At 37.3% G+C, this 24,583-nt stretch overlaps 1 protein-coding gene across 2 annotated transcripts; it reads right to left on the bottom strand.

The window, feature by feature from the left end:
- On the bottom strand, window positions 1-24,583 carry LOC306885285 (CUGBP Elav-like family member 3). Of its 2 annotated transcripts, XM_079441710.1 has the most exons (14): window positions 24,454-24,583; window positions 22,628-22,902; window positions 22,109-22,191; window positions 9,160-9,208; window positions 8,582-8,707; window positions 7,367-7,446; window positions 7,007-7,150; window positions 6,148-6,289; window positions 5,899-6,048; window positions 4,873-4,932; window positions 4,462-4,566; window positions 4,038-4,181; window positions 3,357-3,493; window positions 1-1,139 (listed from the first exon to the last, which is right to left on the bottom strand). In XM_079441710.1, exons 2-13 carry the CDS (start codon window positions 22,770-22,772, stop codon window positions 3,366-3,368), a joined length of 1,356 nt encoding a protein of 451 aa, XP_079297836.1. In that variant the 5' UTR covers window positions 22,773-22,902; window positions 24,454-24,583; the 3' UTR covers window positions 1-1,139; window positions 3,357-3,365. The 2 variants fall into 2 exon arrangements, with proteins under 2 accessions (XP_079297836.1, XP_079297837.1); XM_079441711.1 differs by lacking the exons at window positions 22,109-22,191; window positions 22,628-22,902; window positions 24,454-24,583 and adding an exon at window positions 19,451-19,572.

Here is a 24,583-nt window from a genome sequence, read left to right as displayed (position 1 = left end):
AAAATTTTATTCAAATTTTTTTTTTGTAATTGACAGGTTGTGAAACAACAGTTGAAGAAAATAAATAGAATAATAATAATGATTGTTCATCAATGGTAAATCTGTAAATAAAATGTCTAAAAATACATGGATTCATCAGAACGTGCCAATGATCCTCTATCTTCATAAATAATTTAAAAAAGGCCCTCCATCAAGAAACTGATAAATTAATTGCAAAAAAAGATAGAAATAACTTTCCCTAAATAATAATAATAACAATAATAATAATATCCCAAATGTTTAAATCTTGACCTTCATTTTAAAAGCATGATATATACAATGAAATACATTTTTAAATGTTTGTAACTTTCATGAATCTTCTCGAATCATCCACAATTTTAAAAAAGAAAGAAAAACTAACAAACCTAAAAATAAAAAACTCTAACTACAGCCTCTCTGTGATAAACTATATTCAGTCATTTTAGGGAGGTTTGCAATATAGGGCCAGTATCCTATACCTCAGGTCATTTGTTTCCTTAAGTATTAAAGATGAAGAACTATGTATAACTGGACTCCGATTAGAGACCAAGAGCAAATCCTTCAAAACTCCCAAAAGGACATTCTTTCTCTATCTACCATATACCTCCCATGATTCTTTGCTCTGATCACATTGACCCAGTCCCACCCTCCCAACCGTTTCGATACGTCTACACATGGTCCCCTCAAATTTCTATATACATATTTTAGATTGCTGCAGAAAGACTTTTAATAGTTCATAGTTCCTTTGAACCCAGAAGCGAAACTAGTGTAGTACTGACATATTTGCATTGGTCCCATTTGTATGTGTGTGTAGATGTGTGGGCCGAGGGCAGAAAGGTCACGACCCACAAGCACACGGCACAACAGCGTGTGAAGCAGAAGAGCGAGTAGTGTTGCTTTGCTGATTGGTCCTAATATCGCATACTGTTAAGGTAGCAAATCATTCTCTTTAACCTGCACTTTGTGCGATAAGTCTGTCTTTGTTATTATTAAATGTATATTTTTGTTTAAATAATCTCAGTAGGTTTTACACTGTAGTTTTGTGAAAGTTGTTGGTCCCGTAATTTGCAGTGGAGGAAAAGTGACTTGTAATTGACTCCGATAGTCTTCTCCTTTCTTCCCTGTGAGAAGAAAGAAAACAAAAACAGCAGTTAAGAGCAAGTCATAAAAACACAAAAAAACACTCCTCCTTATTTCACAGAGTTAACACTATTGTGCATTTGGGAATGTTATCTAAGACTACGTCCACATTGATCTGGATAAATGTGATCTTTTTTCGTCCACACTAATAATATGAATTTTCTTGCATCTGAAAATATCACAAATAACCATTTTGGTCCAGCAAAAACAGCTGTTTGAAGACGCTCTCCCAAGTATATAAATTTGAAAACGTTGTAGTGTGGATTGTGATAATGGAGGTATGTTTAGTTATGTGACACATATATATCTAGGGTTGTACCAGAATTGATGTGCCTTCTATTCACTTTAATAATATTGCTAAATATTAATGCCTGCAAAGATGACTGAATATGTACTTGCAATTGCTGCCCTGCAGCAAGGGAAGATGACAGGGGTTTTGTTGGCCATGCGTTAAATTTTGAATGTGCCGTGGATGCACCAGACAGTAATAGGTAGTTTCTATAGAACGGTTTTAGACCCTACTCGGAAGTAGGACAGAGTTCCCCCAAAACAGAGTTCCTGGAACCAAATACTTTTCTAGTTTCTGCGGTGCGAACACGGCAAAAAGCAGGAATTCCGCCAATAGTTCTAGGACCTATGAAAAGGTTCCTCCGCTGCGAAAGCCGCTATTTATTACTAAAACGATAGTGCTAGAATAAGTTTATTATGTCTGTACTTAGTAAGTGTTTTACGTGATCACAGCAAGGGATTTTCAGGTGAGCAACATTTGGAAAACGCTTAAAAATGCTAGTGTGGACGGAGAGCGTTTGAAACATATTAAATCCGTATTAATGTGGACGTAGCCTAATGCTTACCATTCTATACTTCCATGCAACCTACATTGTGAATCAGTGAATGGGGTTTTTATGCAAGTGTGTGTTTCTGTGTTAGTGATCGTTTAGAGTGGGGAAACATTTCTGGCAGGCAAACAAATTTCCAACATGCACCATAGGAATTCTGGGCTGTATTGTGTTCAGCTGGAGACTTAACTGCGTCTTTTTTGATTGCTCAGACAAATGACTGAATATAAATGAGCAAGTATAGGTTTTCTACCATAACCCAGAATTCCTACAGAGGAATGCTGTTCTTTGGTCGGCACAATGCGTCACTCATTTCACCATAACAACCACAAAGTGTCACCTCAAACCTCAGCGTGAGAGGTTTGAGAGATATAATGAATGAAGTTCTCTACCTCTCGCTCGCTCTCACGCTCAAACGCACGGATCGTTCGCATCATTCACGCAAGCACGTACACAAGCTCACTCGTTGGCACGAAACAGCATATCCACTAGCACAAATGCTCTCTGAATCAAATACAACCACACTGAGACCCCCCACCCCACATTCACAGTAACTATAACACCACCAGACTACATATGGGAGTATTTTGTATAAGAAATAGAGTCATGACCAAACAAAACACAGAGGAGACTGATCAAAAACAAAATCCACCCAAAAGCAGCACATTGAGCTGGTTGATTAGAGTTCAATAGGATCAATTGAGTTTGAGTAACTCCATTAGCTACCGGAGTTACGTTAGGAGTAAATCACAGATTAGTGTCAGTTATTGATCAGTATTTATAAAACAAAAAGAGAGAGAGTCACAACGCACCAAACACAGTCCATAGTCACCACGTTAACCCGCCATGCACTCTCAGCATGGAGGATACATGACAAAGGGCCAAAAAACAAAACTGCTAATGGCAACCATCACAGGCAGGAATATCTCCACAGCAACCGACACAGGCCAATCAACTTACAAACCAACGCTGTGGGAGGAAGGGGGAGCTTTATTGGATGCTAGGCCACCGTAGCCATAGCGACGTGGTCTCCGCACGAGTTATGATTGGACGGGACAGCCTTGGTGTGGATGAGGTTGTGTTTGTTTGTTTGATAGTTTTTTTTTTGTTGCTGAACAATGACACAGCACAAAAACAATAAATGAAAGTAAAAATTAATGAGTGTTTTTTTTTTCTTTTCGGCTACGTTTTTAAGATCTAATGCTGAAGAGTTACACTTTAGGTTACAGTATTTATTTATACATCATTAGGTCTGTGGTAACAATTTTAATAAGTCAAGACAGGCTAGACTGGTTAGTTTAGAACTGCTCACAAAGCATAATACTGAGAGGTTTAATGAAAAGGCACTAGATTCCTCACCTGTTCGGCTCAGTATGGGCGGTTGGCATCTTTAGGCCTCTTCAGCTGAACTTTAAGCCTCTTCATGCCGATCTGAAAGCCGTTCATGGCCTGGATGGCAGCCTGAGCGCTGGCCGGGTTGTCAAAGCTTACGAAACCTGCGGCATGAAGGACACGACCAGAAAAAAGAAAGAAACAGAATATGTAAATGCTTAGGAGGAAGTGCTTTGGTGAATGAGTCACTGATGATTCCATTGTCATTTCAACACAGTTTTAACGGTAGACTTCTGCTTATAGCTATGGAGAGATATGACAGACTAACAAAATAAATACATAATTAAATAAGTCATGGAATGATTGAAAAAAAAAAATACGGCGTGAAATACATTTTTAAATGATATGAGAAAGTGACAATTTTCATTTCAAAGCATATTTCATACTTTTCATTTTAAGGCATATATCATGTTGTATTTTACATGGGTTTTCAGGTTACATGAATACATTTCACACCCAATTTATTTGTACTTTTCATTATGCTTACATTTTTTATATATCACCTTTTTTATGCCTACATTTGACCTCATTTATAGCAACATTCCATTATGTACTGTAGAATTTCATTATATATTTATTTATTTATTTTATTTGGTCTGTTAAATCACTCCACATACTACATCTAAATTGTTTTTGGGAATCACTCACCAAAGCATTTGCTCTGGTTGGTGGCGCGGTCAACGAACACTTTGGCTGAGATGACGTTACCGAAGGGCAGAAACATCTGCAGCATCTCAGAGTCAGTGAACTCCTGAGGCAGATGATAAATAAAGATATTGCAGCCTTCTGGGCCTGGAGAGAGCATGAGAAGAGACGATTGGCAAGAGCGAAGGAGGAAATGAAATACATCAGACCACACCTTTACACATGTTTCAGTCGAACTCTTTTATCATAAAAAGGAAGTAACCATGTTGATTCCTTAATAAAACATGGTGCTTTGAATATTTCTGTGGCACAGCATGGGATTCAGAGAACAATAATTGAGAAATGTGTTTGATAATAGTCTAGGGAATAATCAAAACAGGATGTCAGTGGTTATAGTAGCCAGTTGGACAGGAAATGACATCATTACCTTCTCGTTGTTGCAGCTGCTGAGGCTGCTGTGGCTGCTGGGCAACCAAAGTGTGCTGATGTGGAAATGGTTGACCGACCAATCCATAAGCAGCAGGATATGTAGCTGTGGGTGGAGTAATGAAGTTAAACATGTGATCAGGATAAAGTAATCTATTTAAGTGCCATTCCACAGTCTGTTTTTGTTATTTTGAGCAGATCAAACCTTGAGGAAGACAAACTGCTGTAAAAATAGCCTAAATCAACTCAGCTAGTGACCAGCTTCAATTAGTCTTTAATTAAACCTCAGCAGTGAAAACAACTACTGACAGTATTGAGAATCCCATCAAATCTTTGTATTTGTTTAGTGAAAACAATCTGGAAAAAGTACTCTCTTTTTTGGAAAACATATTCTTCAGTTCAGAAGCCTCACCCGTGTAGTGTTGCATGCCAGCATACGCCTGCTGGAGAGGATCCAATGCAGGACTCTGAGCTGAAGTATAGATAAATATTGAAAACAAACAGAAAAAAACAGTGATGAATGAGACAATTGGTAATACAATTATAAAAAATACAATTGTAATTACAATACAATATTGAGTACTATGAGTAATAGTTTTATTTAAAATCTGTGTAAAGCAATATTAAACGAGTTTGTCACACCACTGAAAGAAAGCGTTTTTAACCACAGCCAAATTTGAATGATAAAAATAAGTAAGTAAATAAGATAAGGTATCCAAATCTTGATAAAACAAGCAGTATTCTTGGCTCTCAAACAATCGTGAGAAAGCTGACATCTCTTGTGACCAGTGTTGCCAAGTTGCTAAATAGGGCTACTTTAACACCGCTGCCGCGGGTTGTTTTCATGTTCGCGGGTTGAAGCGACCACAATAACGTGATATTTAGCCCCTGGAATGCAAATTGTACCAGGGGAAACCCACCAAAAACTTGTATTTTACCCCCCGGAATGCAATTTTTTACCGGAGAACCCCCCTCGAAATGCAATTGGGCTAGTTTTGAATAGCAATTGGGCGGCTTTTGTTTGCGAAAACCCAACAACCCTGCTCTCAAACATCAAATACCGCTACAACCTGAATGGATGCTTACTCTAGCAGCTTAATTTAAAAAAGGCGACTGAGCTGTTTTGTATATAATCGCCACCAGGTAATATGCATTTAAGTAATGAAGGCATAGCTAGCTAGCAAATTGTTGGCTGTAGTAACTAACGGTAATGACAGTAAGTTGCGATTGAGCGGGCAAACCACTGACACTAATGATTTTAGCCACGTAACATGTTTCAGCACTGCATTTCTAACATTAATAATGTGTTTACAAACAATTCAGAGTGGACTTTAACCACGATTATGCTTAATAAATCGAGAGAAGCAGAAATCATGATGATTTCTCATGCAGCTCTGCAATATAGTATAATAAAAAAGACTGGGGGAGCTATCCTCACCCTGATATGGATGGACACCATTGGTATAGAGAGTTTCAGAGACAGAGTGGCCATTGGGTGGTGCAGGGACTTGAGGGTAACTGTTGACTGCGATTGGTGGAGGCAGAGCAGGCACAGGTGTGCCAGCAATGGCTGGAGGAGTGCTCGTACCTACAGCAGAACGACAATTACACATACTCAAATAAATCCAACAACTCCTGGAATGGGAATACTTTATATAAACTGCTTTTGTAGCAGACTGACATTTACCTGAGGAGGGTGTGATTGAGGCAATGGGTGTGGCTATGATGCTTGGATTGAGAGCAGCCAACTGCTGCATCTGCACTGCAGCAACCGTCGCTACGGGAGACAGATATGCAGACTGGGCCACCAAGGCCTGCTGTTGGACAAGCTGGATGGGACAAAAACAAGAAGTGAATCCAAAGCTACACACAACAGGACTCTGACACATAAAGCTCTGACTAAATTCAAGTCCTGTGCAGTGGTTGTACAGGGGTTATTAGGTCAATGCCATTTCAAGAAGAACTTCCTGTGTGCAGAACGGAAAGTAATTATGGAAGCATTTCTGGTACCAAACCTAATGCAACTTCCAGTTATTGCTATAATCCCAATTCAATTTCATCCCAATGTATTTCTGTGAACTAAATCCTGGTGCATATAGTGGCCCATAAATTATTTGGACCCCTGAGCCACATATAACGTATAAAAGTCAACCTATTAGAAAGACAGACACTGTTCAAAATGATTGAAAATGAGGAATATTTGCTTCTTCAATGGACATAAATATGCTGGTATGATTATAAAAATCACTAGCAGTTTAATTATTTAATGTTAATCTGTAATCTCATTCAGTTCATGCAATAGGATTTTTAAAATGTCTCATTCTAATATGCTGATTTGCTGATCAAGAAACATTTTTATTATCAATGTTGAAGACAGTTGTGCAGCTTAATATTTTTGTGGAAAATGTGATTTTCTTTTCCAGGATTCTTTTATATTGAAATGAACCTAGAAATCTTTTGTAATAATGTACAAGTCTTTACAAGCATTAATTTCTGACTCCAAACTTTTGAACAGTGGTATATTCTTGTGTGGTGTTAGTGCTCACTGCCTGAGTGTAGGCGTTGTAGGCGCCCAGGTGTAAGCTCATGGGACTAATGACACCCAGCTGGGAGGCCACCTGCTGCATACGCCTGATTCCTCTCTCCTTCTCTGTGTCTGCAAACTTCACCACCAGACTAGAAGATGCACCCTGAGGGGATAAAGAAAATCCTCCTTCTCAAACATCAAATAAAAAGAAACTGAGAAGTCTCCAGAGGTAAAATATGCAGTGGGTGATGTTAAAACAAAGCACAAAGACTCTAGTGAGTAAGTATGAATATCTAAACAATGTGCTAGTGTGTTGTGTTATGCTTGTAGGTGTGATTGTGGGAGGAATCCTGAATGTGACCGTGAACAGAACACTAACCGGGAGAGTGCGGCTGCCGTGTAGAGCGCTAATGGCCGCCTGCGCTTCTGCATTACTCTGGTATTTTACAAATGCACAACCTGCAACACACAAGACATTATTAGCCAAAGCCGGAGCGATGTGGCAAACGCATTAGGCTGACATTTAATAGTCTAAAACAATGCATTGTCAAGTTGGAGTATTTAAATATGCAATTAAACAAATTAAATCAAATACAACAAGCTGAGGTTGGTACAAATGCCCACATTATTTCCCAAGATCTACGTCTCTGTATATATGGAAGGGTAAAATTAAAACAGTTAATGAATTACAACAGCAGGTGCATCTGTTCCATTCACACTCACACGTAATTACCCAGAACACACACATATCCATCACAGCCTACGCCGAACGGACTATCATTCATTAGCCAACATACGCGTGCATGAGTGAACACACTGCTGCAACCCTACTAGTGTTGTATTACTACAGATGTGCTTTACGACCTGCAATCTTACTGAAAGAGCCTTCAAGTCAAAGACGAGTGGAAAGCCTTGCTAAAACAATTTATTTCCAAGCATTTATCCAATCTATAATATGTGGTTAATTTGCAATCAGTGCTCTGAGTGTGAGTCTGTGAAAATTGATTTTTGTAAGAGAATGTAATTTAACACAGACAGAAATTCCACTCCAACTGTTTCAAAGAAGAAAAGCAAAGAAAGAATAATTATTTAATTATAATTATAATTAAATTATATAAAAAATAACAAAAAAATGTTTTAACAAAAATATCTGTGAAAAATAGGATTCACTAAAAGAATAATAAAAAATTGTAAGGGAGTGTAATTGAACACAAGGCAGAAGATCCACTTAAACCATCTCTTCCAAACAAGAAATGCTAATAAATAAATACATAATAGCAAATATGTTTTATTATTTTTATTTTTATTTAAACAATAGTAAAATATCAATTACTATTATTAAATAATTATTATATAGAATGAGAATATATAACCAAGTGGGGGAAAAAGTAACATGATAGTGTTTAATATTATATTAGGGTATAAACAAATATTAAATATAAAAAAAAAATCTAAATATTAGTAATGATGAATTATTAAATATCAATTAATTTATACAGCAAAATCATTAATAAAAAAAAAATATTATTATTATTATTAACTATTCCTTGCAGGGGAAACACGCAGTGCACATATTTGAATGTGGTTTGCGCACCTTTGCTGGCTCCGTCAGGCCCTCTGAGTACCGTGCACTCCTCTATACTTCCGAATGGTTCAAACAATTTTCTGACATCAGTGTCTGACAGCTGTTTCCCCAACATCCCCACAAACAGCTTCCTGTCTACACACAGAAAAATAGATCATGATAAGTATACAAATTTTAGAGAAATGGCTGTGTGAGATGATATATCATTCTTAAGTGGTAATAACCATCAAATCGTCACAGACAATATTTGTCACTCCATGTTAGTGTAAGCTTCATGGTGCAATGACATGAATGGCCACTAGAGGGCCCTAGAGGACCATCACTTCCTGAGCAACACAATGGCACTAGCTCTTGTGTGTATCAATCTTTTTTTTTTTTACAGTCTATGATATCAATGCAGAATAAAGATGAAAGAGCCATTTGGATTGTATTTTGGATTGTGTTGCTGTTCCAATAAGAGATGATTAATTCAGTCTTTTCTCATTCCACCCCCATATAATGGGTTTAAAATGTTGAATTCTTGAATTATTAATACATTTTGGTATTTGTAATACAAATTATGAAGTGTGTGTGTGTGAGTGCGATACCTCCTCTGCCCTCACTGTCCGCTGGCTTGACTTGAATGGGGCGGTTCATCTGAAACAGAGCACATGATCACATGATCAACTGCACTTTATAATCCAGCTCTTTCATTTCCTCGTGTTTGTGTGTGCATTTATTGCAGAACATCATGAATGTATGTGCATGATGTAGATCTCATGACCTGCCCATCTGCCTCAATATTCCAGAGTTAAAAGAAAAATCCCCACACTAGCTCTGCTTCTGTTGTATTTCCGTCCCTTTAGCTCTGCTCTCTCCATGTAGCCCTCGTACTTGTTTGCCTCTATTTGAGACCTAAGCGCCATCTCTCTCTCGCCCACTTTTATCTCTCATCAAGAATCAGTTTTATGCTCTTTCTCTCTCCATCAAACCTAATCCTGCTCTTCTCTCTCGGGCACCAGGAAAAGCACACACCCACGCGGGATTGGGGAAGTGATGGGATTAAGCACGCTCGCTGGCTAATCTGGATTACAGACGCACGCAGATTAAAATGTGAGAGATTCTGGGTTTGTGAAACAGAAGAGAGAAAGGGGCACCGAGGGAAAGTGAAGAGGGATGGTGATATGAGAGGGAAAAGAAACATAAAAATAGAAAGAGGGAGAGGGAGAGAGAGAGGAAACGAGAATGGAAAGAGGGTGGAAAGAAGGGGGGGGGTCAAGGAAAATGAGAATATATAAACAAATATAAGCAAGGTTAGGTGGGGGAAAAGCCATTTGACAGTATTATATTAGGATACACAATTCTTCATTAACATCTTTGTCTTGTTTTTAGTCAATATCAAAACATCTTTAAAATAAGATAAATTTATCTGAGCAAAATTGCATAAAAAAATTTAATTAGTTTTTCTATAATGCATATTGAATATATGTGTACATATATTTGTTATGAATACTGATTTAAAAAATTAAGCGAGAAAGTTATTAAATGCCTTGGTGAGCATAAGAGAGTGTATGTATATACATATATAAAATTACACATATATCAGTTTCATCAATTATGATCACAACTGCTTCAATGCTAAACTGTAAAAGAAATGTGACAGACTATTACGTCCATATTATTCTCTAAAAACAAGCATTAAATGATTGTTAGGACTAAATCTTTTTTTCTTTACCATGAAATGAAAAGAAAATATGAATTAGCATGAACAGTAGATAGTATTAGTATTGTAATTGAAATGATTTCACAATTCTACATGGAATTGTTAAATCACTCCAGCTCTAATTTAAATAAATACAATTAGTAAAGGAGCAGATGAGATGCAAGGAGAGAAGCTGTGAGCTAAATTGCTCAAATCAACAAAGGCGTTAATTATGCAGTAGGTGACATTTCGGCCCAATTCAGATCGCTTGGTTTTATCCGACCAGCGGCAATCGCTCATCTGGGGTCCGTATTGATCAGGCACTCGCTCGTAATCTCTCTCACACACACACACACAGCCGTATAAACCATACATAAATGACTTTCACTATTTCACAGCACACCAAAAGTATATTACACGACTCACGGACACAAACAGAAGGACATTTATCAGGATGACTAATGAAGCAGGTCTCATTGATCGCTGCAGTAATGTAAAGCACTGTAAAGATCTCCAACACCCACTATACGTCTATTCTGGATCAGTTCTTTTGCTTTCCTAGTGTAACTCCCTCTGGTGATTACTAATCTGATCTCAGCTGTAAGACCTTGTCTTGCAGCGCTTAAATCTGATTTGCCCAAATTGCTTTGTTTATCTTCAGAAATCACCGGCATACAGGGGGAAAAATAACTTTTGAGGGCATTTTAGCATTGTATTGAGGGCAGCCTCTCCCAATTTAGTTCATACACAAGGTGGTTTAATGGTTCTTCCGTCACTTTCAGTCAACTCTTTTCTTGGACCCCCAAAATTCAAACCATTATTTGTTGAAAATCTTGTTAAATATGACTGAGTTCACCTAGATTCAAATATGGGTCAATGGAAACAATGGCATTGATGTCATTAATCTGCCATATTGGAATATACACTACTCATCAAAAGTTTGTCCGTAAGACTTTTTTTTTTTTTTTTAATGCCTCTATTCTGGAAGGATGCATTACATTAATGAAAAGTCACAGTAAAGGCATTTATAATGATACATTTTGCTGTTTTTCAATGAAAAAAAAAAATCTACATCAAATAATTTTTTCATCAAAGAATGCTGAAATAAACTGTTCACAATTTCCACAAAACATTTTTCAACATGTATAATATAAAATGTTTAAAAATCCTGCTTTGCTGTCATAGGAATAAATTACATTTTATAATGTATTAAAATACAAAATGTTTATTTTAAATTGTAAAATTATTCCACAATATTACTGTTTTTACTGTATGTTTCATTAAATATATACAGCCTTGGTGAGCATAAGCGGTTTTCAAAAACCAACCCCAAACTTTTGAATGCTAGTGCATAAGATCAAAAATAAGATTTGTATTAGAGTGAAAAAATATAATAATACAGCAAATAGCTCTTGAATGTCTTCAGAAGTCTTAGAATTGAGCATACAAGTAACATTCACTTCCAGTGCATGGATATTTTGACTGTGACAGTGAGCAAATGATGACAATTTTCATTTTTTGATGAACCTTTCCGTTAAATAGTTCAGATCAATGTATATATAACGGTACACATATTCGCACCAAATATTTTCGGTGTGGGTCTTTCGGTTCGGTCAGCATTTGTCAACAAATCAGCATTTTTTAACCACTGCATGAGTGGAACTTCATTGGAAATTTCCAGCTTTATACATTGATAAGAAACAAAGTCTAATCTTTCAAATTAAGAAGAAATTCAAGCAATAAATGTTGTTTTGATGCTCTCCGACATGGCGTGAGAGATCGCTGTATGAACGCCTCAGTTCGAATGGCAGCATGAAGCACGAGTGATCTTTACTACTAGCTTTAACAGGAAATAAACATGAATGAACATCACACATAATCGTTAAATCAGTGTTTTAACCGTGGAAAGAAGTCAATAAGACAGCTTGTAAACAAAACGTCACGTAGCATTTAATTTACCTCAGGCCATGTCATCGCTAGAGAAATGAAGTCTAGAGAATAGCATTACACGAAATATTAGACTACATACTCATTATATATTACTTAATCTGTTAGTGATGTCTTAATTATTTAATGGATGTTTAAATAAATCTGTTATGGAACAAGTTATGACTGTGTAAAATATATTTTAACAATAAACAGAAACTGTATTTAGAAGTTAATTTAAAAACTGCATTATGTGCAATTTACATGTTTGCATAGGCTACCGTTGTTTTTAAGTTGAGTGTTGATTATTATATTTAAAAACATATAATTGAATTTAATTTTGGGCTCTGCTGTTAATTGTAACCTTATAGTAATGTAAAAGGGCTCCCTATAGTTTAGAGCAGAAACTGAGGTAGATTTATATTTTTAAATATAATTGAATTTATTTAAAGAAAGAGCAATCTGTTCAGTAAACCACGGTTTAATTAAAAAAAGCTTCTTTTTTTTTTATCCGTACTGAAAACGTCAAAACCAAGGTGCGTACCGAACCGTCATGTCTGTGTACCGTTACACCCCTAATATATATCCATCAAAAGAGGAAAAGTAAAGCCCTACTGTTGAACATGCAAAGGTTCTTCTATGACATTAACCTTTATTTTCGAGAGTGTACAGCGCACAGCAGGTTGCTGGCCAACTGTTGACTGCATGAGCACTTTGAAATGGTCAGCAAAATGGATTAGGTTAATGACTGTGCCATTTTAGTTTCATTTTCGGAAAGGAGCCAACTCACATCAAGGTTAAGACAAAGAAACAGCTCGCACACTCATTTAACATGCATGCATCAACAGGAAGATGGAACATCAAACCAAAAAAATACTGGAAAGCATCACTTCTGTTCTGATACACTGGGCGGTACAGGCTTCACATGAGGAGCTTTATTCATATCTTTTCTTGCACTGTGATGAGTCACGGAGCTTCAAGGATTACAGAAAGGAAAAACAGAGACAGCGGCAGAGAACAAAAAGAAAAGGGTGAGGAGAAAAAGGTACAAAGGGACGAGAGAGACGGGAAGAGACAAGAAAGAGAGAGAGTCGTGGCACTGCCACTTCAGGTCGGCACGGCAACCAACCCTGTGTCACCATGACAACGGCGAGACGAGCTACCCAGCAGGTAAACAAGGTTGCCCTGGACGACGAGGGGAGGGGAAGGTAGTGATGGGGGGAAAAAAAGAACAAGTGAGACAGAGGGCGACGGAAGGATCGAAATGGATGAAAAGTGAGTCTTTGAGAATGAATTTATGAGAACGGAAAGAGAGAGACAAAAGTAGCGGGTGTAACTGCTGTGGTTGCCAAAGCAACAGAGACAGTGAAGACTCTCCATCATCTAGGCGAAAGAAACCTGTTGGCTTCCATAAACATGAAAATCAAACAGACAACCGAACCCAGAGACTCCTCATAACCACACTAATAATTAAAGGGCTCATTCTGGCCAATTACTACTCCCATTATTACACCACTTTTTTCAACATGCTGTCCCAACAGCACATTAATATGCAAATTAGATACAGTGTATAGATAGCATTGCGTTTAATGGGAAAACCAGTTTATGGACATCAAATGGTACATCAAATAATTTTGTTATATCTGAAACCTAAAAATTTATTGGTGATTGAAAAATCCCATTGTTTTTGCCTTTTCATGTCTATTCATGGCATTTTGTTTTTAGAAAACTTAGTCCTGGTGTCCTCTAAGATGACATAGCATATCATATGAATAAAATTAGTCAATTTTTGTTATTTTCCATTTTTTCTTATGCTCTAAACAATGTAATGACATGAAAAAAATACTAAATTCACAAAGCTTTTTTGTGGTTCTCAGGAGGAATAATATTTGTGAAATATTATTACAATTTCTAAAAACTGTTTTCTATTTGAATATATATTAAAATCTCATTTATGTGATGGCAAAGCTGAATTTTCAGCATTATTACATCTTGGTGATTAAGAAACATTTATTATTATTATCAATGTTCAATAGAACAGCATTTATTTGAAATAAACACTTTGTAACTATGTAAATGTCTTTACTGAATCATTGTTATATAAAACTATTTTTTTATTTTTTTAATAATTTAACCATTCAAAACCACCCTTCACAAAAAGTCTAGTATTTTTCATAGATTTTCAAGAAAAAAAAAAATGTATGAGCATAAACAGCAGCAAAAAGGTCAAATTAAATGTATAAACTGCACATGACCCTATGAAATCTGTTTTATTTTTTTTCCAAATTCCGTTTAAATTTTTCTGGATGCCATTTTGTTCCATTGTAATTTTTCTAGAATCTGTTTTAATGGTTACATAATAAAAAATAAAAAATAAAAATAAAAAAAAAGCATATCTAATTAATTGAAATCATGAAATGTACAGAATTTAACAGCAATTTATTAAAAGTTAAATTATAAGGCCATACGAAATGTTATATTTTTCCCCTCAAATTAAGATTTAATTTCCTCCCTCTCTTTTTTTGCCCAGAAATACTGTGTTGTGTATTTACATTTCTCTGCTAAATACATTTTGATAAATGTATGTTTTGGTAAATATTCCTTTTTTGTTTCATGTTTGCGCCATTCATTCACACAGAGATGTGCAGAACATGCAAATTCATATTTAAATAGTATTTTTACAGTTTAATATTTACAGATACTACTCCATGTCACATTTTGATTTAAGTGTTCTGACCTACTATTGATGTATCCGTCCATAATTTGGCAAATTCCGTGACATTCCGTGTTATGTAGTAAAATCCGCGATTCCATCTGCATTTTGAGCATCACGGAAATCATTGGGCCCTACCTTTGAACCTAAGGATGAACATCTCATGCTTTCCGTAAATGTCCAGCTGGTGTTTTTAAATTGCAGTAGCACCAGTGACATTAAAACTAAGTGCATTTTAATACAGTAAATCCTTAAATAATGTAGAACAACTGATTTTAAAAACACCAAGAAACTGAGACTCAACAAATGTGCGCTCTTTTTTGTATATGGAAAAATGTAAAACACATCAGTACACAAATAAACGTAATCCTTCAATCTGTGTTGCAGCCGGAAAATGCAATTGTACGCTTACAAAAATAGAAAATATTAATGTAATATCTCTCCATACATGCCATTAGAAGCGCAGGTCATAACCGTCACTGTGTTCGTCTGCCAGCAAAAACACTCCATTGACATGATGAGCACACGCACTTAATCTCCGCCTTGATCTGAGGCCAGGGATTTCAGTGGGATTATGGGATATTAAATCCATAGATTATTCAATCAACTGACATTTACTCTGCCGCCACCCTCCATGTACTGCATATATAGAATATATAGAAATAAATCACCATGTGTGACCTGTAAAATACCTATGCTTACATTCCTAAAACAAACTGTGAAGACACACCCAAATCTGCCTTTTCCATTCACACAAAATTCAGAAAACTGGTGACTCATAAGACCTTAAAAATCAGATCACAATTCACGTTCACTCATTCACGCACACACTATATATGCCTGCAAGGCATGCTGTTTGTTCATATCCCCTAAGTTTCTCTGTGCATGGAAAGAATGACTGCGTGTGTGATTTGCACTCAAGCTCAAGAGGATCTCTCTTGCGATTTGTCAGTGTGTGTGTAGCAGATGTTAAATTAGGTGTGCATCTACACAAAGACTATTGTCAATCTTGCCTCTGTACCCATCATGCAATGCTGGCCATCGCATTGAGCTGGTTCCCTAGCAACCCAGCATCCCTTGTCCCAGCCGTCTCCTGGCAACAGGACCTGCGACCGTAATCAACCTGCACGCCACCCCACCCCCCAATATATTCCACTCGCTTTCTTTCCAATCTCCTTTTTTCTGGCTTATTCTTTCAGCCGTTCTATCCATCTCCATTTTTATAACAGTTACAACAGAAATGTGTAGTTTCATTCACATTCAACATGTCAAAGAGAACATACTTCTATCGATACTTACATTTCTTATACTCAAACACAACATTTTACATTTAATATGAACACTCAGTTTAAAGAATAGCTGAAAAGTAACATGGAAAAATTACTTTCTTAAATTCCAGATTTAGCATAGCTTAAATTAATGTATAATGTACATTTTAGGTGCAAAAACGCTGAATACAAATATTCCATTATTAATAATTATTATGAGGTTATCGAAACTGCATGTTTGACAATCTTATAAGAATCAGAAAAAGTCCTTTAAATAGCATGTAATACTTCTTGAAATGTCACACCAATTACCCTAAAACAATGAAACACCATCTTGGCTGGACGATTAAAGCTCCTGAAATCATTCTTGAGATAATCAATATACTCTAATCAATTATAGAGTGTTTCAAATGTGTCAATCACTAGACCTCAAGCAATGGTAACACAGACTTTAAACTGTCAGCATCGACGCCTGCTTAAATAGGGAAAGATGGATGGGGGGGGGGACAATGGCACCACTTGAGAAACTGAGATATACATTGGTTGGGCTTACTAACTCAATATGCATATCAAATTCTGAATGTAGCACATTCAAACAAACTCGCTTTTGCCAAGCAAACAGACCTCATATGAGCGATGCTTGCAATAACGCTGATAACGAACACCCCGAACACGCCATCAACACTGGTAATGCTGTCCTATTGTTTGAGATGGGGGTGCTATTTTATTTTTGTCTATGGGAACCAAATACCAAGTGGATGAGGAAAGCAATGGATTTCAACACTCTTTTCATAAAGTAAATAATGCATACTTGTTTGTAAAAATGAACAGTCACGCTTTATTTTAAGGTACAATTCTTGCTATTAACAAATGATTAACTACGACTTTTGCCTTAATAAACTCCTTATTTGCTTAATAGTTAGTAAGGTTGATGTTAAGTTTAGGTATTGGGTAGGATTATAGAGTGTAGAATTCTAGATGGATGTAGAATATGGTCAAGCAGAATGTTATTTATAATTAATAATAAACAATCAATATGTTAATAATAGGCAAGCTAATAAGCAACTAGTTAATAGTGAGAATTGGTCCCTATACTAAAGTGTTACCAAATGAACAAAAAAAAGTTATAGTAGACAGTTGTGCACTTTTAAATGGAAATCTAAGGGTCAGCCATTCATTATGTGGTAATTGTCAATATGAATTTAACACACAATATTCTTAAAGAGTGAATGTTCTTCATTTGAAACACAACTTGCCTGGTAAAAACAGGTATAGAATATTATTTATGTTTTAAAAAATCATCATGGGCACTTCAAATTGAAAATTCGATATGGCCTTATTACTCATAAGGAAATCTGCAGATGCCATATTCATCATTTAGTGCCTTTATGGGTTTTCCTGAGCAACAATATTGATCTAGGACACATTCAAAAAGAAGACAGATTACTGCCTGCAAACAAGCTCTTAAGATTGCATGATTTGTTGCAGACAACAAAACCAACCAAATCAAGAGAGGAAGTAGGATGGACCCAAGAGGATCTGTTGTTCGTGACTTTATTATAACGAATGTCTGAGCATCTGAATACTACCACAAACGTAAACGAGTTGAAAAGGGCAGCTAATATTTGCAGCCAAAAGTAGAAAATGGCCATTAGCTAGTTTATTTTGTGTCTCAATGGTGTGAAAAAATCTGCTGTGCACAGTGGATAGATGTCCGTCAGATTAAGTTCTGCTCTCACGGAGTGTGTAATCATCAAAGGCCACACACATGCGTGCACACACACACACTCATGCTAGCAGATGTCTGTCTTTAAGCTCGTGGACGTCCGCCGCCCTCCCCTTTCAAGAGTGGCCCTCCCCCCACCGCCACCCGCGGCTCATTATGTCAAATTTTCTTTCATTTCCCCCCTTCCCCCATCTTTCCCCCCTTTTCACATATCCGTCCAATTTCTCTTTAATTAGACCTACTTTCACCTCTCTCCCTCTTTCGCGCTCTCGAACCCTGTAACCCTTCAATTCATCCGAACAATGGACTCATCCTGTCTGGATGTGAGTATAGGCACTGACACCAAGTCAAATATACTTAATTTCGCAGCTCTGGAAAGGACACATGCGAGCGCACACAATTTTGCATTTGACACGTCGTTCGTGTTAGTCTGATACGATCGCTTGTCTTTTATTTGTGTAAAAAGTACTAATATGAGTTTGCATGGGCTCTCACACACATAATCTACTTGGATTTTTATCGAAATACATTTCGTACATGTACAATTTCATAGGAACACATTAGTTAAATGTGAAATGTAGTGCACCGACATTTTAAGGTATACAACCACCAATCTTATCTTATTTGACTTTCCGGGTGCACTACACATACTACGACCGAAATCAGAATGAGCACATTGTACTAAACTACAAACAAACATCCAGACATTCACTCTCACACACTCCATCCCCCTCTCTGATAACACCTGCCCTCCCCTCCCCCACAACAAAGGCACAACAGCCGCTCTTTTAAACACGCGTTCAGACGCACAACTCGTCCCAAACACGAAAATGCCCAAATGTGTGCGCACACACATCATAGATAGATGTTTAAATGCCATTTTGCTATCAATAACCAATGGGAGCGCTAGTTCGATAGAGATCAGGTGTAATTTGATGCTTTGAATCAAAATTATAATAGTAAAAACAACATTAATAGTGCAAACAGAAGCTATCTGGTCTGTCCTGCTGATCTACTACGTCTTGCTTTCTTGTCACGATTTTTATGGCTGAGGCAGGAGTGTTCTGAAACCGCAAATAAAACAACTTAAACCACAAAAAACTCAATGTGAAAGCTGATATTTATCTTAACTGAAGTTAGATAGGATCCAGCTGAGTCACATTTTACCATAAATCACTAACACAACAACTGTGTTTCACATTCATCCAGTATTTTAGCCCTGTAGTGCATTAGCTACTGTTTGAGAGAAGGCCAAAGGGAATACGATTTGAGATGTGGCCAATAGAGGAAACGAGAGGTCGAGGGTGTGTATGTGAATGCTGAAAGCGCAAACGAATGCATGCGCGACTGAAGTGTCTTGGATGACACCCGGCGCTTTGTGTCTGTGCAAGTGGGGCCATGTGATAAACAGAGTTAAGCAAACACGTTGGGATGGCAACGATAGGCAGAGAGCGAGAGATAGGAGAGATGGGGAAAGATAAGAGGGGGAGGAGGAAGAGAGCATGGGATTGAAAACCAGAAAACCATTCTCCTCCTCTGTCTACAATCACTGCGTACCTCTCACCTGAAATTAAACATAAGGCCAGGTGCCACTCCGGCCATGCCATCTGTTCAACCCCTCCTCCCTTGTCTTCCTTTACCTCTCCATTCAATTCACTGCTCTCAGTTGATCTTTTATTCAGTTTCAACCTTAGCAAAATTAGAATATTAGACAGTAGACACGAAATATGACTTTTACAAAACCCAAACATGAATCTTATTTCATCTGTAGAACACAAAAGACGTTCTGAAGAATGTTTTAAGCATTTCTGTCAATGCAATAAAAGAGTGTTGTAAAGTTAACCAAAACTACAACTAAAATAAAGCTATTACAGATCAGTTTTGTTAATTTAAATAAATCAAATTTTAAAAAAGTTTATAAAGTAAATTAAAAAAGTAAATAAAATTCAAAAATAAAATTAATTCGAAGAAAGGTTGCCTTGGTAACGAACGAAATAAAAAAAACTAACAAATTACAGCTTAATACAAACATTTGAAATAAAAAAATGACAGGCACGTAACAAAAACAAAAGTAAAAATTCTAAATAAAAATGTTATAATGTTATAATAAATACTACAATAAATAAAATTACACTAATGAAAGTCAATGGAATCCAAAACAGCATTGGTTCTCATTAACTTTCAAAAAACCTTGAGACAGTTTTGAAAATATCTTTTGTGTTTTGCATAAGAAAGAAAGTCATACAGGTTTGGAATGACATGAGAGTGTGTAAATGATGGGTGAACTCTCCTTTTTCTTAGCATATTTGAACAGGTTATGTTTTCGTCACTCGCAAAATGACAATGCACATACTGAAAAATTTGAACAACAAATCTGAACAGAGTAGTGTGAACAAAGCCTGAGAGAAAAAACGAAAAGGTGAGAAATAAGGGTTCCAAGCCAATTTCTGTCTTATCTTATCTGTCTTTCTCCCCTCATCTTGGTTACAATTCCTATCTCACCCGCACACGCACTCTAAACACACATCACGCAGCGTTGCTGGAGCGATTCGCTATGATTGACAGGCTGGGGGCGGGGCCTGCTCTGAATAGCAGGTGCCATGAGCTGGTAATAATGCCACACAGCTGGGCTGTCTGCGTGTGTGTGAAAAAAGAAAGAAAGAAAGAGAGAGACCGAAAAAGAGGAAGAGAGATTTCTCTCTAGGAGAGGGGGGCTGTTGTTCTTAATAATGTAGTTCCGTCGTACCTCATGGGGGAGGTTTGAACACCGTCTTACCAAGCTTAGGTGAGGGGGCAGACTAATAGAAGGATGGAGGGATAGAGAAGGAGGAGAGAGGATTTAAAGCCAGGGGAACCCGCTGATCTGCGCCTGGAGAGGTCGGCAAAGGTCAGACTCCTGTCATGCTAATAATGGGATTTGTTCTGGAGTTACTCACGAGCACACATGCGCATAACGTTGCTCGCCATAAGGAAAAACAATCTAAACAGATGCTCACAAACATTGATTCCCTAAAACCAAGGCAGAACGAGGTTTACTTTGCTCACACTTTGATTTAATTTTGTCGCTTCTAACACTACTCAACCAGCTTTCCGTGTTACGTGATGTGACATACGGAGCAATAAAGCCATATATCCCTTCATTAGCCTACGTCTGGTGGGACCACAGTTGGCTCAGAGTCTGTTCAGAAGCACCAGAAGCTTCTGTTTGGCCACTCAGTCAGTCCACATCGTGTCTCATCTTTTACGACACGCAGCTTCCTCCAGCGCAAATTAAACTTGCTTAAATAGAATTTGAGGGGAAGCAAAAGATTCCCTCTGGGTTTTCTTGCTCCAAGTCTAATCAACAGAAGAAAAAAAAAACATCATCACGCGAGCACTGAGCGTATAGTTGTATTAAAGGGATATTCCACCAAATAATGAAAATACGGTCATCTTTACTCACCCTAATGTCATTCCAAACAGGCACGACTTTTTTTTAATCTGTGGAACAAAAAAGAAGATATTCTGAAGAATGTTCCCATTGTATGGACAAAAAATACAATGGAAGTTAATGGGAACCAAAATAGTTTGGTTACCAACATTCTTCAAAATATCTTCATTCTTCTGTTCAGCAGAAGACAGAAAGTCATAGAGGTTTGGAATGGCATAAATGAAGGCAAAATTGTCATTTTTGGGAGGACTATGCCTCTAGTTCCTGCCTGTAAATCACAAAACAGACCATATGATCTCATCCTCCAGTTTTATACGTTGACGTCACGTACATTCGACTCGCAACGCCACTATAATGATCCCATACATCTGGCAAATCTGAAAAAGTAGGTAATTTACGCATGAAAACATAAAAAAGCATTGAAAAGATTGGAGGTTTCTGAATTTACAGGTTGCCCGTCACGGCACTGGCACGGCAGATGGCCTAACAGCTAATCAACGACTTCTGAGAGCGACACGATCGCGGATGCCTTCAAGGATTGTGCCCTCCTACATACCTAATTAAAGTCTGTTCAGTCAACACAGATTTTCACAGATCCTGTCTCCTGAACCATATAATGTGTTGTTTCCACTTTTAGAAATGACTTCACGTTCCTCAGCCTTGTTAGAAGAGCTTTATGATAAAATATTCATCCTATATGTAGTCTGCTGTATATAAGCAAATGGAAGTGTTTGTCTGACTTAAATCTATTTTTCATACAGCCCGTTCACATTATTAACAGCGACAACTCACCCCCGGCAATGTCTTCTGCTCGTGCAGTGCATTCTGGGCCTTCAAGGCTGACTCCCTCGCACAGTATGTCAAGAACGCACATCCTGAAGAAAGAGCAAGAATACAATGTGGGATGTAAAAATAAAAATGTACCAGACCTAGACAGACCATGAATAACAAGCAGTGTTTTGCGGACATAAAAAGATATGACAACTGTGACTAAGAAATGGGAAAACGTTGAACAATTTGTTTTCGCACCACAGATGCATTTTCTATGAATAGATTTGTTTATCTCGGGAAGCTAGACTTTTGGAACCCAACTCGAAGTGAAATAGGATGCTATTACAAACTAAAGGTTAAAGTTTCTACACATTAAAACACAGTATTACATCCCACTGTCAAAGAAGAAGACCTCACTAGATCTACTAACACAGACATTTCTCTTAAGATATGAAAAGGAAGCTCATCTAGCACCATTAGTCTCCCATCTCCCCTTGAGACTGCCCGTTCAATAGAGCCGCGTCAATCTCGTTTAATTACCTTTGTGCATTCCCGTGTACTTGTCCTTGATCACCGTAAGCTCATAGATCTTCCCAAACTGCTCAAAGATGGGCTTCAGGTCCTTCTCCTCCAGATTCCGCGGGATCTGGCCAATGAAGAGCTTGATGGCGTCGGCCTCCTTCATTAGGACAGCTTCCTAAGGGGACGGAGCGACAGCTGCGCCCGGGGTTTCAGCACTGGAGAGCGGCTCAGCGGCGGAGGAAGAGTTGCAATGTTAAACACGAGTCCCGGTGGAAAGGTTTGAACCGTGACAGCTATGAATAAAAAAAACCGATAATGCTAAAACCAAGACACTTAAAATCATCGCTAACACTTTATACTAACTTCCATTAACAAGATTTATGTTTGTAAAAGGACATGTGGTGCCGTTTTATAACACAGTAGGCCAAACATTATCAACTATCTGGAAGACCTATTAGATAAAAAATAAAAAAAATGCTTTTGTTATTTATCTGTAAAATGTATAACGAAGAAAGTGACAAATAAGGACTGTATTTAAATTGTGTTCATGTAAAATACAATAACGATTTCTGTTCGTGAGCGTTTTAAAATCAGCTAAAACCTACTACATTTGTTCTTAAATGTGAAGCATTTTATTTTTAGGCCCTCAACCTCTTTTCTTTGACTTTCTGAACCCCGTTTGCTACTGAGAATCAAAATGAGGCGTTTTCTGTTCCGCAATTAGATGTAGGAAAGATAGACCAATCGCAATTCAATATGCAAATAAACCCAAGAAAGACGTCCAATCGCCAATCAGCTTGCCAGAATCACAATATCTTTTTTCAAGAAGGTCAATTTTGATGAACATTCTCACACAATGGAAGATCATATACATTTCTTTAAAATATAACGTTGACAGATAATAGCCTAGCCCTATATTAAAAAATATCTAGCAAACAAAGTTTGAATAGAGTCGTACGTTTGAGTTTGAGCTGAATTAAATGTATAATATTATGGAGGATAATAAGGATCATAATAAAGTGCTGGCTTGCTGTTTGACATCTCAACATCATACAATGCTTTGCAGATTTGCAGTAGCTATATATATTAAAAAATGAACATTTTAAGCTATTTGAATATACACTAAAGATCTGTTTGAATGAATGCATTTAAATATTAATAATTTAAGATACCATAAAGTATCACCGAAAACATAATGTGTTCAGTCAATCTCTAATTTTAAGAGATTAAAATACTATAGTAGAACAAAGAAACTTGTGTTACGAGCTCTGGCAAGAGAGCATATTAAAAGTGAATGCAATAAAATGAAATGCATATAAATATTGACGGATAACCCCATAGCTTCTTTGTTTAATCCACACTGGCGGCTCAGGCGTATGTGGCTCTTTGTCACGACACCAACTGCACATTCGCACATACATGATAGAGAACAAAAACGTGCAATTATCCATGCAACTTCACGCCTTTAAATCAAAAGAGACTAAAAGAAGTTCATTCAAATTTGACGAGCTCTCTGGTGTTTGTGCAAAGGCGAAAATCGCTCTCGTTTCCTTCCCTCTCTCTATCTTTTGTTAATCCCAAGGGGATGTTTGTTTATTTGCTGTCTTTCTGTCTGGTTGTAGAACATGGTCTGATATTGTACGTGCACAGATGAAGAGAGCTGATGGAAAGCGGGTGGCTCGCACGCCAATCAATGTACTTTTAACTAAATCCGTGCATCTGTCACCCTTGAATCGTCTTGGTTTTTGTCTCTGTCTGTGTCCTCTCAAATATCTCCTGTTGACTAGAATGCATGCATGAATCAATACAAGTGTAAATGCACGTAAAATGTCGATTTCACTCACGTTTTAATGCAGAGGCTGTGAAGAAGACGCACTTTAATGCTGTAGCCTATATTCACGGTGTTGACACTCCGTATAACCCGTAGCTTTTGACGTCGAAAGCCGGTGTCCCCCTCCTGTCCATCTCCTGTCC

The sequence above is a fragment of the Barbus barbus genome (genome assembly GCF_936440315.1).
Source record: "Barbus barbus genome assembly, chromosome: 19".
Taxonomy (NCBI): domain Eukaryota; kingdom Metazoa; phylum Chordata; class Actinopteri; order Cypriniformes; family Cyprinidae; genus Barbus; species Barbus barbus.
This window is presented reverse-complemented; position numbering and strand designations above follow the sequence as displayed.

Bases quoted from the DNA above. Each gene is read 5' to 3' on its own strand.
- LOC306885285 (XM_079441710.1), bottom strand. From the start codon at position 22,772: ATGAAGGAGGCCGACGCCATCAAGCTCTTCATTGGCCAGATCCCGCGG. The intron at 8,708-9,159 runs GTATCGCACTCA...TTCTGTGTGTAG, and splicing joins GGACAGTGAGGGCAGAGGAG to ACAGGAAGCTGTTTGTGGGG. The intron at 4,182-4,461 runs GTAATGATGTCA...TGCTCTCTCCAG, and splicing joins GCAGCTGCAACAACGAGAAG to GCCCAGAAGGCTGCAATATC.